The sequence below is a fragment of the Rhinatrema bivittatum genome, chromosome 16 (assembly GCF_901001135.1).
Source record: "Rhinatrema bivittatum chromosome 16, aRhiBiv1.1, whole genome shotgun sequence".
NCBI classification, from domain to species: Eukaryota; Metazoa; Chordata; class Amphibia; order Gymnophiona; family Rhinatrematidae; genus Rhinatrema; species Rhinatrema bivittatum.
The window spans coordinates 68,540,976-68,554,702 of NC_042630.1; the positions used below are offsets into that span (position 1 = coordinate 68,540,976).

Consider the following 13,727-nt stretch of genomic DNA (forward strand, 5'->3'; position numbering starts at 1 on the left):
AGAAGTGTCCGGAGAGGAATCAGGAGTTGACGGTGGAGATGCGGCCCCAGGATCCACCTGACTCTCATGGCCCCCAGATCGGCCCTGGACCCCTTGGGCTGCTTTACCTGAGGCTCCCTCACCGATTCCTATGAGCCAATTTGTGGGCCTTATAGGCCTTGTGCAATAGAAGCACAAAGTCCAACGAGGAGGATGCATCGGAGAGCCCCCAGGAGTCCTCCTCATTCGCTACAGGCGCCCCAGCAGGGTCAAGTCCTCCCCTGGAGGCCCCCACCTCCGGAGCCAAGGGGGGGAGGGGAATCCCTGCCTCCCTCCGCGGATCGCGTGCCAGAGTGAAATGTGGCCAAAGTGGTCACTTCTCCAGCGCTTAGCAGGAATGGGTCTTCTGCAAGCTGCTGTGCCGATTTGAGCCTCCCAGACTCGCAGCGCCGCTAGAACGATACCCCGCCACACCCCGAAGGTTCCTCCTCCCCGGGGAGGCATCGGAGACACAGGCCATTACGGGAAAGACGCGCACTCGTGTCCCTGCAGGCAGAACAGACCGCACCACGCGGCTTCACAGAAGCTGGGTGGGTGGGAGAACAATGTGCCGGCATGGGACAGGTGGGAGCCGAACTAAGGGTCAGGCACCCTGGAATGGAAGTTGTGCCATCCCATAGCCGCTCCTGGCTGCACCTTTTGACTTCCTGAGGCTTCCCTTCTTTTTAATTTTTTTTGAAAATAAAAAACTTTAGACACCAAGAAAGAAAAGCAGAAAGCTAAGGCACTTCCCTGAGGATGGCTTGAGGCTCCGCTGGTCCATCAGGGTGTCAGCCCTGACCGGCTAGAAGGGAAGCAAGCTGGGAAAAGGGTCCCCGACCCCCCTGCTCGTCCATCTCAGAAACCGAAGAGGATGGTCCCACCAGGACCTGACAACCCTCCAGGAGCCTAGCTAATATGAATTCTGTTCTTCCTTCGCTGCTTTGCTTTTTTTTTTTTTTTCTGTGAGACAGACTGCAGGCTTTGCACCTCCACCGTCTGCTGGAGACAGAAATACTGAGGGACTGCAGGTAGCACCTCGTGTTAAGTGGCAGTGGCAGTAAATCTTTCTCTGTCTCCATCTGCTGGAGGGGAGGCAAAACCTAGGAGTCTGGACTGATCTGGGTGCGTATAAGGAACGACTGTTTTCCTAACCCGCACTTGGCATCTTTCCTGTGCGCCTGATGCCAAGGAGGTTCTAGGGATGCACAAGTTTCTGTAGTGCCTCCTTTTTAGCGAAACTCATTTTAAATATTGCATCACATGCCCAGGAGAGGTGGCTGGGTGTGCATTAGGAAAAAGGGATGAGCACCCATTTTCTATGCACAAATATTGCATTGGCCCCTATGTTATATATTTCATTACATGATGTGCATAGGCAATTTTTACCTATTGATTCAGTTTCTTCACTTTACACAGACAACAACACAGGAACATGCTCTGAAGGACTCAGTCTTCTAGAACTCCCTGACAAGCTGGGCCATACTGGGGAGGGGGGAGGAAGGTGTGAAAGAGGAGGAAGGGAGAGAGGATCAGGTATGACGGAGAGGGAGAATCGGGAGGGGGCAGGAGAAGGGAGAAAGAGAGAGAAGACCAGGGACTGAGGGAGAAGAAGAAAGGAGAAAAGACCCTGGATAAGGACCAAGGTGATGGAGAAGGAAAGAGGACCCAGGATAGCGAGAGAGAGAGAGAGAAAGAGATGGAAAAATGACAGGAAAAGGGGGAGAAAAGGGATGACAGAGAGGTCCCTGGGTTTGAAGGTGGGGAATTCTGGATGATAGTGGAAGAGCAAGGGAATGATGAATGGAGGAGAGAAAGAGTAGGAGAGAGCATTAAGGGAAGAGAAAGTATTAAAATATCTACTTAAGGAAAGAGACAAGAAGAAAAAAGAACACCAGTGAGAAAGCGATAAAGAGTAAAACAAAAAAAGAAAGGGAGAGAAGACCTAAGAATGAGGAAAAAAAAAGACACAATCAGCCAGGAAAGCAAAGCAGAGACATCAAAGTTTGGAAATTTTTATTGCTGATAGACAATATTAAAAACTTATCAGTATAAAATATACTGAGATACAGATCAAAGGCTCTGACCTGGATGTGTCTCCCGTATAGAATTTACATTGGGAAGATTTAAAAGTTGTTGGCTAATTTTGACTTTGTGGCATGTAATTCATTTTCTTGTATGCAGGACATGTTCTGTCCCCAGCAGTGGGTACATGTTTGTATCTGTATATACTGTAGTTTAACAGTGTTTAGTGCAGTCCTCCCTTCTGAGGATTCTTGATACTGAAACACTTTTTGTAACCCATGATAAAAGTCTGTGAGCCTTTGCCTTTAAGAGGAGCCTTTGCCCTTAAGAGAAACTCCCTCCCCCCTCCACTTTCTCTCACTATTGGAAGAGCTTGAATGCCCCTCAATCTAACTTGAGTTTTCCTAGGTGCCTTATAGGCTCAAGGGAAAGCCCTTCATGCTCCCCCTGTGTCACATTGTTCTTAGGCTCGCTGCCATTGGACCTTGACCCCCTGCCCCCAGCTTGTGGAGGCGTTTCCTTTAGCAGCTCTCGACGAGAGCTCAGTCTTGCCCATGCTTGCTTCTGAGCCAGCAACGCTCTGTAAAACCCTGTGAAAAGATCGGGTTTTTACCTTCTTTCTTACTGCCTTCTTCTGAAGACTAAACCAGCCTCATATTCCTCAAGCTTCCTACCTCTACCATAAACTAACTCCTGCGACACAAGAGACCTCCTTCTCCCTCCTGCTACCCTGTCTCCAGTTACCAAAGATCTTTGCCTTGGGGCTTACATTTGAGATGCAACAATTGTAAGTAGAATTTACTTGTACAATAAATAATTTCAAACTTAAAGAATCTTTGTCTTGAGGACTGATTGGAAAGAAAGTTTAGCTGCCTGAATGGCAAACTCTGATGTTTGCCTGACCCAGAACAGGACATTCCCACCACCATGGAGTCTTGTTTGTATTGGTTCCAAAAAGATTTTGTGTTAACAAAACTTAAAGAATGTGCTTTTAGCTATATTTGGAGAGAAGATTACTACAATCTTCCACTGGGACAGTCCACCAGATGTTATGTTTTGTAGGGATTGGGTGGACCCCTGGACACTGTGGCAGTTGACCACGCCCACGGGGGGAAGTCCCGTGAGGGGGCCACAGGTCAGGCTCAGCTCCAGACACACAAACACAGATTATATCTTTTATTAGACAGTTTATGAAGCCACCAGAGGTGGCGGTAGTGAGTAGAAGATGGAGCCCAGCTGGGCTAGTATTCCTCAGGGCGCTGGTACAGCGGCTTCTCTGGTAGCAGTGCTGTAGGAAGAAGAACTGAGAAAATGAGTACACTGAGATATTCACAGAGTCCCCAGTACAGAGAAGCCCTGAGATAGGGAGAGCTGGCCCTCAAGAAGCGAGTACCAGATCCCTGGGCACAGAGACTTGTTGGCAAGGACTCACGCAGCAGTTCTCTGTGGAAGGTGGCACTGGTGCTGGAATGGAGGCAGGCCCTCGAGGAGCGAGTACCTGGTTCCAGGGAAACAGCTCTGAGGAGTAGATGGTAGTTGTACTGTATTTGATGGGGGGGAGAGGCTGATGTGCACGGAGCAGGAGAGAGCCCTTGGGGTGATAATGTCTAACGATCTGAAGTCGGCAAAACAATTTGACAAGGCGATAGCTAAAGCCAGAAGAATGCTGGGCTGCATAGAGAGAGGAATATCGAGTAGGAAAAGGGAAGTGATTATCCCCTTGTACAGGTCCTTGGTGAGGCCTCACCTGGAGTACTGTGTTCAGTTCTGGAGACCGTATCTCCGAAAAGACAGAGACAAGATGGAGGCAGTCCAGAGAAGGGTGACCAAAAAGGTAGAAGGTCTTCATCGAATGACTTATGAGGAGAGATTGAAGAATCTAAATATGTACACCCTGGAGGTGATATGGGCATCAGCGTAACATAAGTCTTTGGCTCAGGACTTTGGCTCATTCAGCTTATCCCAGACTCCTTTGCTGTCTGACTTAACTGAAACTGCTGGCAGACACTGAACTGAACTTAAGCTGTCCTGTGCGTGAATGGCTACTGAGAGCCATCTGGAATGAATTCAGACCTAATCAGATATGATGAAAGGTCATGAGGTTATCGATGGCAAATGGCTGAGGCCACATTACAAGCTTTGTTCTCACAGATTCCTATCTCGACTGAAAGAGGCCAGTTAAACTGAAGATCCCCTGAGGTCAAGACTCTGATCTAAGGCCTGGAACGAGCGACAGAACACAGACCTACTACAATGATTGATATATTGACAGGACGAACTAACAGAAAATTGACAGTACTCAATAGACACGTGGGCCCTTCTTAGGCCTAATTGGATCTTAAGGTGGGAGGTGGTATCAGGGAAGCATAGATACAGTTTGCTTGATTGGATAGGACACAAGTGGTACCTGATACTTTATACAGTCTCTGGATGTTTTTTATCTATAAAAACTTAGCCCTGACTAACAAATGCTGAGACATGCAGGGAGAGCCCTTAACAAACAATGGGCTCCCACTCTATGCCTCCCAGGGGTCTAATGTGATTGGCTTTCAATATTGAATTAAAAAATAAATTTATTCTGATTAAAATTTGGTACTGGACCTCTGTTCTAATGGCACATAAAAAATTAATTAAACAGAGGAAAGGAGGAGCAGAGGTGATATGATACAGACTTTCAGATACTTGAAAGGTTTTAATGATCCAAAGACAATGACAAACCTTTTCCGTCGGAAAAAAATCAGCAGAACCAGGGGTCACGATTTGAAGCTCCAGGGAGGAAGACTCAGAACCAATGTCAGGAAGTATTTCTTCACAGAGAGGGTGGTGGATGCTTGGAATGCCCTTCCGGAGGAAGTGGTGAAGACCAGAACTGTGAAGGACTTCAAAGGGGCGTGGGATAAACACTGTGGATCCATAAAGTCTAGAGGACGTGAATGAATGTGGAAAAAAGGATTTGCATGCACAAAAAAGCAGGGAGTAGCTTGCTTGTTACGGCGGTTACTACCCCAAGCCAAATAAGCCTGATACTTCACTTTCAATGCATATCCAGCATAGCTCTCTGCTTCAACGGCAGGGGAGAAAGACTGATACTTTACGCATATCCAGCATGGCTCTCTGCTCCAACGGCAGGGGAGAAAGACTAAAGCTTCACTTTCAATGCATGTCCAGCATAACTCTCTGCTTCAATGGCAGGAGGAATGAAGAAAAGAGGATATATATACAGACAACAACCAAAAAGGACTGAATTACATAGTCTGGGAAAACAAATAAGCATGGGTGTAGCTTGCTTATTGTGGCGGTTATTACCCCTAACTAATTAAGCTAAATATTTCACATAGATGCAGTTCCAACACTGCTCTCTGCATTAATGGTGGGGGTGGAAGGGAAATAGAACCAAAAGGTTACTAAGAGCCAAGAGTAACAGATAAGTATGAGAAAAAAAAATGTGCAAAGCTTGCTGGGCAGACTGGATGGGCCATTTGGTCTTCTTCTGCCGTCATTTCTATGTTCTATATGTTCTATGTACTCACAGATGGTGTCTGTAGCAAATTCTTCGAAGTAGAAGAGCAGATGGACACAGGCAGTGAGTCAGGGAACATGGGCCTTCGAGGAGCGAGTACCGGTTCCTGATAGTGACCTGAAAGAAGCAGAGAGGCCCCCGAGGAATCCATTGGAATCCACCAAAGACTTAACTCACATAGATGCCATCATTGGGCATACAGGTGTCGCTGTTCGTTGGATTGCGTAGGTATTGTATATTCATCCAACAGTAGGAAAATTCTCAATTGTAATTAAAGCAGCTTCAAAGTATAAAATACGTCTGAAGTCTACAGCGACACCTGTATGCCCAATGATGGCATCTATGTGAGTTAAGTCTTTGGTGGATTCCAATGGATTGAGCACACCTATGAATACACCGATTTAGATTTCATTCAGCCCCTGAAGCAGCCCCCTGTTGGGCGAAACTCAGGCCTAGAGTCGGGCAACCAATAAAGACTTTCTGAAGGACTTTCGGCTATCCCCTTCCTTTATTCCAAATAGAAGTTGGAGGCAGAGAAGCTGGGTATGGAGAGCGAATCCCATCCGTAGGAATTACCCTTGCTAACTCAAAGCTAGCAAACAAACGTAGGTTTAAAAATACGGGCAGCGTGACGTCATCACAGGGGGACGCCCCTGAGGTTTGCGCCATAAAGGAAATAAGAATGAGGGCCGCGCGATGCACACGCCCTAAGGTACCTGAGGAGCATGGCGGGAGGCAGCACCCAAGTTGGTCCGGGGACACCAGAGAGGATGGCGGGCAGACGCCGTGGCAGCCAGACGTCCACAGGGAGCAGGAGGAGTTGCAGAAAAAGAAAGGTAGGCGGAGTGAAGCTGTCGGGCTGCGACGGTTGCAACACCAGACTTCCTCCCTCCCACAAAAATGACTTTCTTACTCACTACTCACATTACAGGAAATAAGTGTCACAGATTCACCCAGCAGAGCTTACCCTGTCTCCCTCCTTCCCATTGGAAGGAGAAGAGCAGTGCTTCTTACATGTGTGCACCTCCTATGCCAGCTTCAAGCTAATGTTTGAGTGTGTGATGCCCTGCGATCTCACAGGATCGGCTTGTTCTGTACATTTAGATGTCAGAGTGAAGCTGGCAGAAAAAGGCACACACAGGTAAAAATTGCTATTTTCCTCTTGTGGATGAAGAGGGGTGCGGGGAGTTGGAATTATGCAAAATTTGGTTTGCTGTGCCACAAGAATTCAGCAAACTTGAAAGTTTATCATGAAATAAAAAAGGTTAAGAAGCCCTGTTCTAGGGTATGGTATAATATTTGCATTGCTGCCTTTTCATAGATAAGGTTGCTGCTGTTTCAATCCTGAAATATAGTGCTGTTTTGATATGATATGATATGGCAAGGTTCTTTTGTTTTTTGCAGGTGTTTGTGTTACTTCAGAAAGTGTTTGGCAGTGGAAGGTGTTCAGTTTACTGTTCCTGAGGGGATTGTGGGGTGTGTGTGTGTAGGAGAACTCTGTGAGTGTGCATATACTTAGTCTGTTTGGGGATGAATGAGAGAGTGTGTGTGACAATAAGCTTGTAACATAGTAACGGCCACAGAAAACCACCATTCAGTGTGCCCAGCAAGTTACCTATGGTAGTAACTGCCACTCTGTGCAGGTTACTTACCCCCAAGCCTTGTTAAGGCTAGTAATATTAACAATCAAAACCAAGCATTGTCAAACGCTAACAACATTTTTTAGAGGGTAGGCAGCCTTTTTGATAATTCAGACAATGCTGTTTGAACAAGTTTGTAAAAGAGTATGAGAGTGAACAAGCGAGTGTGTGTGAGAAAGCTTGCATACATGCCCCCTCCCCCAAATCCATGACAATTTCAGGGTTTTGGAAAACAAAAGTTCCCAAGTATGATGGGCTAGCAGGAGGAAAAGGAAACAAGTTTTGAATTAAATAGCAACCTAGTGAGGCAATTTGCTCCTGCCTATTTTGACTTCATCTACTCCCATGGATGGGGTAAGCCAATAGTGGGAAGGCCCAGCCCAGGACACCTTTATTTGTTTTAAAAAGGTGATGGTTTGGCAATGGGAAAGGCTGATTAAAATGAAAATAAACACAATTGTGTTTGCTTTGCTTTTGTTTCCTAATTCAAATGAAACAAAACAAAATGTTATTGAAGAATCATGTTTTGTTTTAAAAGAAAGCACATTCCTACAAAACTGCAATAAGCCCTGCATATGAAATGGCTGCACTGAAAAATTTGTAACAGGTTCTAGCATGAAAATATACCATCTTTTATTAGAAGGTGCAAGTTAGATTAGAAAACAGAACAAACTGGACTGCTATTGATCCCCACACAGAAACTATACACTAGCAGAATATCTCATCTCAGTCACTCAAACAGATCCTCAACAAATACAGAATTAATGACCAGAAATTAGAAATAGAAATATGCAGACAAAACCTGAACTGGAAACGCCAAAAAAGCCAGACACTATGCAGGGCAACTCGAGAGAAACAGAAATGCATTTCCTCTTGAACTGTGCAGCATACATAAGAAGATATCAGAGATGCACATTTCTCAAAATTGACAGAGAAAATCAAAGATGTCCCACAAAAGAATGAAGAGGAAAAATTATACATGGCCCTAAAGGAAACAGGAGAAACAGCAGCTATAATAGCAAAACATACGGTTCCTATCATCTGGTGAGAAATGTTATTCCAATAAAGTTTCGTGAATCTGAATCCTGACTGTGCAACACGTTCTGTCTAAAATAGATTTGCTTTTGTTCCTAGTTGTGTAACAGTGATGTGGGTCTCTTGCCCTAGGATAAATTTGTGTGTATTCCAGCTGTGCAGCAGGGGATGAGTAACACTCTCTCAGATACAGTATCAGGAAACTTTATTGGCATAACAATTTGTACACATGTTGCCAAAGTAACCCATAATGTATTTAAAAGAAAAGGAGAAAAAAATATATAAATGGTAATAGTAAAATAAAATTATAGACTCGGAGTACAAAACTGCTAAGAAGGAAATTCCCAGCTTGTCATTCTCTGGAACGGATCTGTTTGTTGGTGGCGGTGCAGCAGTGATGCCTCTCTCTCTCTCTCTGGAACTGATCTGCTTGCTCTTGGTTGTAGGGGGGTGGTATATGCCCTGGAAGTTTCCGGGACTGTCTGGGCTGCTTCCTGCCTCAACTCTTGAATGATTGTCTGGGAGATCAGGTTTCCAGCTCTGTCTATGCTTAGTGGGTGTTTTTCTTGCTTCTGATCTGGTAAAAGAGACCTTGTGTCAGGACTGAGCACTGATCCTAGTATGTGTGGAAATTAGCAGCTTGGAAGAAGGTTGACGAGCTGGAGATCAGAGCAGTTTCCACCAGCAGGATATTCGCTGGGTCCCAGAGGTAGGTGGATTCTGTATCCGAAAAATTTACAGATGTTTGAGGCGGGAGAGGGATTGAGAGAGAGACACATTCCAAGTGACTTAATTTTTTGTGGTGAGTGTTTTAATTATACCCGATTTCTGATTTTGTATCACATTTCTTAGTCTTAATTTGTAATCTTGCTCCTTTTATTGGGCGTCAGTACTGCAGGGATATTGCAGAAACTCCAGGAATCAGCCAAAGGCTCATTCCAGAAGCTGACATAGCTGCCAGTTCTGTAATGCAAGCCACAGAGGTGCACATCCGAGGAATACTGCACGTTTGAATCTTATTACTGCAGGGCTCTGTCCTCTCTCTGACACACTTTTAGCTCAGGTTGGGGATAGGATGAAGATGATGCAGAATCGGGCGGGGCGGTGGGGAGGAGGCAGGGATAGGAAGAAGAAGACTCGGGAGCCATGCTGGTCAGGGGCGAGGACCTAGGCTCTTGTGACTCAAAACTATGATGATGGGGGGGGGGGGGGGGGGGAGAGAGATGGCAGGTGGAAAAGAGCTCAACATTGAGGATTGTGGAATCCTGGGTTCTAAGTGGGGGGGGGAGAGAGATGGCAGGTGGAAAAGAGCTCAACATTGAGGATTGTGGAATCCTGGGTTCTAAGTGGGAGGGGGTAAGTGGGCAGGCAGGACAAGACCCAGGATCAAGATAGGGAGAAGTAGTTGCTCTAGGATCAAGAGGGGGCAGGAGGAGGCAGACCTAAATTTCAGGAGGGAGAGGACTAGGTCTTTTTTTTTTTTTTTGAGGGGGTGGGGGGAGATTCCATGAAGGGTCAGGTTAAACTTGATCAGATAGGGGGCTATCTTAATGGGGTCTGACCAGTCCTGATCTGGGGCATGCTGTGATGTTGGGGGTCTGGCTTTTTTTCAGGGGAGAGTTGCCAGCGACTCTTGGTTGACCAAGCAAGTTGATCCAGTCTTGATGTTGTCCTATTTCTTGCATGGCGTTGTCATTCTGAGAAGCTGTGTGCACGTCATGCTCCTCCTGCTGAATAGCCTGGAAGCCAGGGTTCAAATCTTACTACTATTATTTGTCAACTTAGGAAAGTCACTTTACCTTCCATTGCCTCAGGTACAAATTAGACTGTAAGCCCTCTGGGGATAGGAAAATACCTACACTACTACACTATTTTTATTTATTTAGGAATTTTATATACTGTCATTCCAAAAGAAGATCACAATGGTTTACAAAAGCAACATTCATGTTATAGGTCAACATGTCATCTAAACATATGTTAACTATTTGAATGTAATCCACTTTGAAAGTGCCTGAAAAGCAGAATATAAATCATATAAATAAATATATTTCATTTACTTAGCTTTATAAATTTGATATATTTCAGTTAAATTTGTATTGAGGAACCACTTCACACTTTTGTTTGCAGTTCATTGAAAAATCTGCTCTCCCCAATCCTGTCCCTTCTCCACCCCATTTTGATACTACCTCTCGGGAGAAATGAAACATTGGAAAAGGGAGAGACAGGAGTCGGACGTATATTGGGTTTTGGGTGAATGAAAAAGGGAGGAGAAACCTGTGCCCAAATCATGAAAAGGATGCTGGTCCCTTAGGGGATGGGGGACTTGGAATCGAGCCCATAAGACCCAGGCCCACTTACCAGCAAGGGATGGGATCAGGGGCCTGAAGTATCAGACCCCCCTGCAGATATTCCATTGGTGGTTCCTGGTCATCCCCAGATCATTCCAGACCAGTGGGTTTATACCTTCCTACCAGCAGATGGAGGCAGAGAACAAAACCTTGAGGCACTGCCTCATAACCGAGAGTGCCACCTGCAGTCCCTCAGTATTTCTCTGTCTCTACCAGATGGTAGAGGTACAAACCTGCAGTTCTGACTGACCTGGAAGTTTGTGAAGTGGTGCAGCTCCCTGAGGTGCCAGGTTCCGATTGGCAGACCATCCCTTGGGTCGAGCTGGGCGAACGAGGGGTTGGATACCCCTGGCTGTTTCAGCCCACAGTTTCTGGGGCCTCTGATAGCCAGGGGATTGGCTCACTCTCGGCACCCCGAGGTCCCCTCCTGCCTGCCTCTGGACTCTCCAGGGAAGTATCCCCGCTGGGGATTTTTGCTTCTTTCTCTTTGTGGGTAAAGCTAAAAAAACCAACAACAACAAAACCCTGCATTTGCTTCTGTGGAGACTGTGGAGAGTTTCCAGTCTGGGATAATCGGCCTGGGGGGCTGTATAGGGGGTAGCCAGCCTCCAGAGCTGTTGGGGCCGGTAAGGGAGTGGTAGCAGTGTGGGTAGGTGCAGCAGCCTTTTCTCAATGGGAGAATTGAGATTTCATTGCGCCACAGTTTTTTCTGTAGACCGGTGTTCCGCATGCTCTGCCTGCCCAACTTGGTTGCTCCACTTCCGGGCGGCTGCCCAACTTGGTTGCTCCACTTCCGGCTGCCTGCCCAACTTGGTTGCTCCACTTCTGGGCGGCTCGGCCATCACATTTGAGGCCCACTTTGCGCAGCAGCGCATCTGCTTAATGGGGAGATTGAATTTTCTGCTGGGATGGCAGCAGCCTGCAAGGCCTGTGGGACTTGGTCCACCTGCCTGAGCCCCCTCTCCCTGTGCACAGGTTGTGCTTCGGGGAAGGGGCTCTTCTCCAAGGGGCCCAAGCTAAGGAGGGCCTCCTGATTGGGGGGGGGCGGCAGGGTTCAAGGGGGGTCTCCCCACCTGCTGCTCCCATGGGAGATTGCGACGATGCTGAATCCCCACCTTCTCCTTTCCCTGTGGTGCAGGGACGCGGTGAAGACCAGGAGGAAGGGGAGGAGTCTCCATTCAGTAACTCTGAGCAGGCCTTTGGGGGGGGGGTGGGGGTTTGGGAGGCTTTTCCTTGGAGTTTATTTTACTGATGCACGACGCCTTCCTGGCTCGGAAGGCAGGTGTTCGGAGAACCAGGGAGAGGTCCTCTGGGTTGTCCAAGAGACCAAGCTCAGGGTCTGTGGGCTCTCTGGGCTGTATTGCCAAGTGTTGTGGATAACGGGTCTCTCATCTGGATCCTGTCCCCAGGGCCCTGGATGACTCGGATGAGCCGCAGGAGGACCCGGAGGTAGACCCCGATGCTGGTCTGAATCCTGGCCCTGATGCCATCAAGGATGACCCAGATTCTGTGGATACTTCTGGGGCAGATGGTGATGACCCTTGGTAGTTTGCCTATTTGAAAGGGAGGAGTTGCTCCCTCTCATTCCCTAGGTGGTAGACAAGCTGAGGGTCAAGGTGGATCCAGAGGAGTTGGAAGGCGAGGGCGTCAACCCATTTCTTGATTGTCTGCGGGGTCCTCCCAGCGCTTTTCCCATTCCTAAGAAGATTCAAAACCTTATTAACTGGGAGTGGGGTTCTACGGAAGAAGACTTGAAGGTGGGGAGAGCAATGTCCAAGCTATATCCCTTGCTGGACAAGCATTTGGATCATCTGAGAACACATCGGGTGGATGCGGCGGTCTCTGTGGTGACCAAGAAGACTTCCATTCCGGTAGTGGGGTCGGCTGCGTTGAAGTATATCCAGGATCGCAAGCTGGAAGGGCATTTGTGCTATCCCCCAATCAGCTGGTGCGTCTTGAAGCGGGAGTGACTTATGTGGTGGATGCATTGTATGACCTCATGTGCATGGCGACCAGGAGAATGGTCTCGGTAGTTGCTGCGCGACAACTTCTGTGGCTGTACAACTGGTCGGTGGACATGTCATCCAAGACTCAGTTATGTAATTGCCTTTTAAGGGGAAGCTTATTTTTGGAGAGTCGAGATGTTTTCGGTCAGGCAGAGGGGCCTCTTCTTCAGGTTCCAAGCAACTGTCGGGTCGTTAGCAGATCCGCCAGAGGTAGTGCTGGTCAGGGGGCCGGAGTTGGCAAGCCATCCCTATGATGCCAGGCTGGCCTACTCCTCTCTGACGGTGGAAGGGGGCAGGCTGTCCCTTTATTTACAAGGAGTGGGTCAAAATCACCTCCGACCAGTGGGTTCTAGAGGTAGTGAAAGACTGTTATGCCTTAGAATTTTTGCAGCCTCCCAAAAAAGCCTTCCTGGAATTGCACTGTTCTTCCCAAAACAAACGGTAAGCGATGGAGGGGACTCTTTGAAGGTTGAAAGCTCTGGATGCCATAATGCCGGGGCTGCCCAACAAACAACAGGTGCAGGGAAAGAACTCCATTTATTTCGTGGTTCCAAAAAAGGAGGGCACCTTCCGCCCCATCTTGGATTTACAGAAGTTGAACTTGAGCTTTTGAGTGCCGCGCTTCAGAATGGAGATGCTGAGTACAGTAATTGCGGTGGTCCGCAAAAGCGAGTTCCTGGCGTCCTTGGATCTGACCGAGGCCTATCTGCACATTCCCATTCAGAAGGACCATCAAACAATTCTGCCCTTCAAAGTGCTGGGTCACTATTTTCAGTTTTGGGCTCTCCCTTTTGGCCTAGCTATGGCCCCTCGAACATTCACAAAGGTGATGGTGGTCGTGGCCACGGCCCAACACAAGATAGAAGGAGAGATTTTCTTGCTTTAAAGGCACAAACTGTTTCTCTAGGATTCTCCTTCATATTGAGATGCCTGTGCAAATGCATTGTTAGATCCCAGAATGAATGTTTTATATTATTCTTGCCCGAACAGCTTAAGTCATTCATAAATTCAAGGAGTATAGTGACCATCTCTCCCAGTATTAACAGGTCTGAGGAGCCATGATATAGAGGTTGCTTAACGTTAAGCCTGTTTCTTTATTCTATTTTGTAAATTCTCCTGGATGTCCGCGTCCTTG

General features: G+C 47.3%; 1 protein-coding gene across 1 annotated transcript in view; it reads left to right on the forward strand.

Moving 5' to 3' along the window:
* The first annotated feature begins 594 nt into the window (after positions 1-594).
* Positions 595-13,727, forward strand: part of LOC115077813 (zinc finger protein 436-like) — a 186,336-nt gene continuing 173,203 nt past the window's right edge. Inside the window, exons 1-2 of the mRNA XM_029580099.1 lie at positions 595-603; positions 8,859-8,947. Of these exons, the coding sequence (XP_029435959.1) occupies positions 595-603; positions 8,859-8,947 (98 nt within the window). The remainder of the gene's footprint in view (positions 604-8,858; positions 8,948-13,727) is intronic.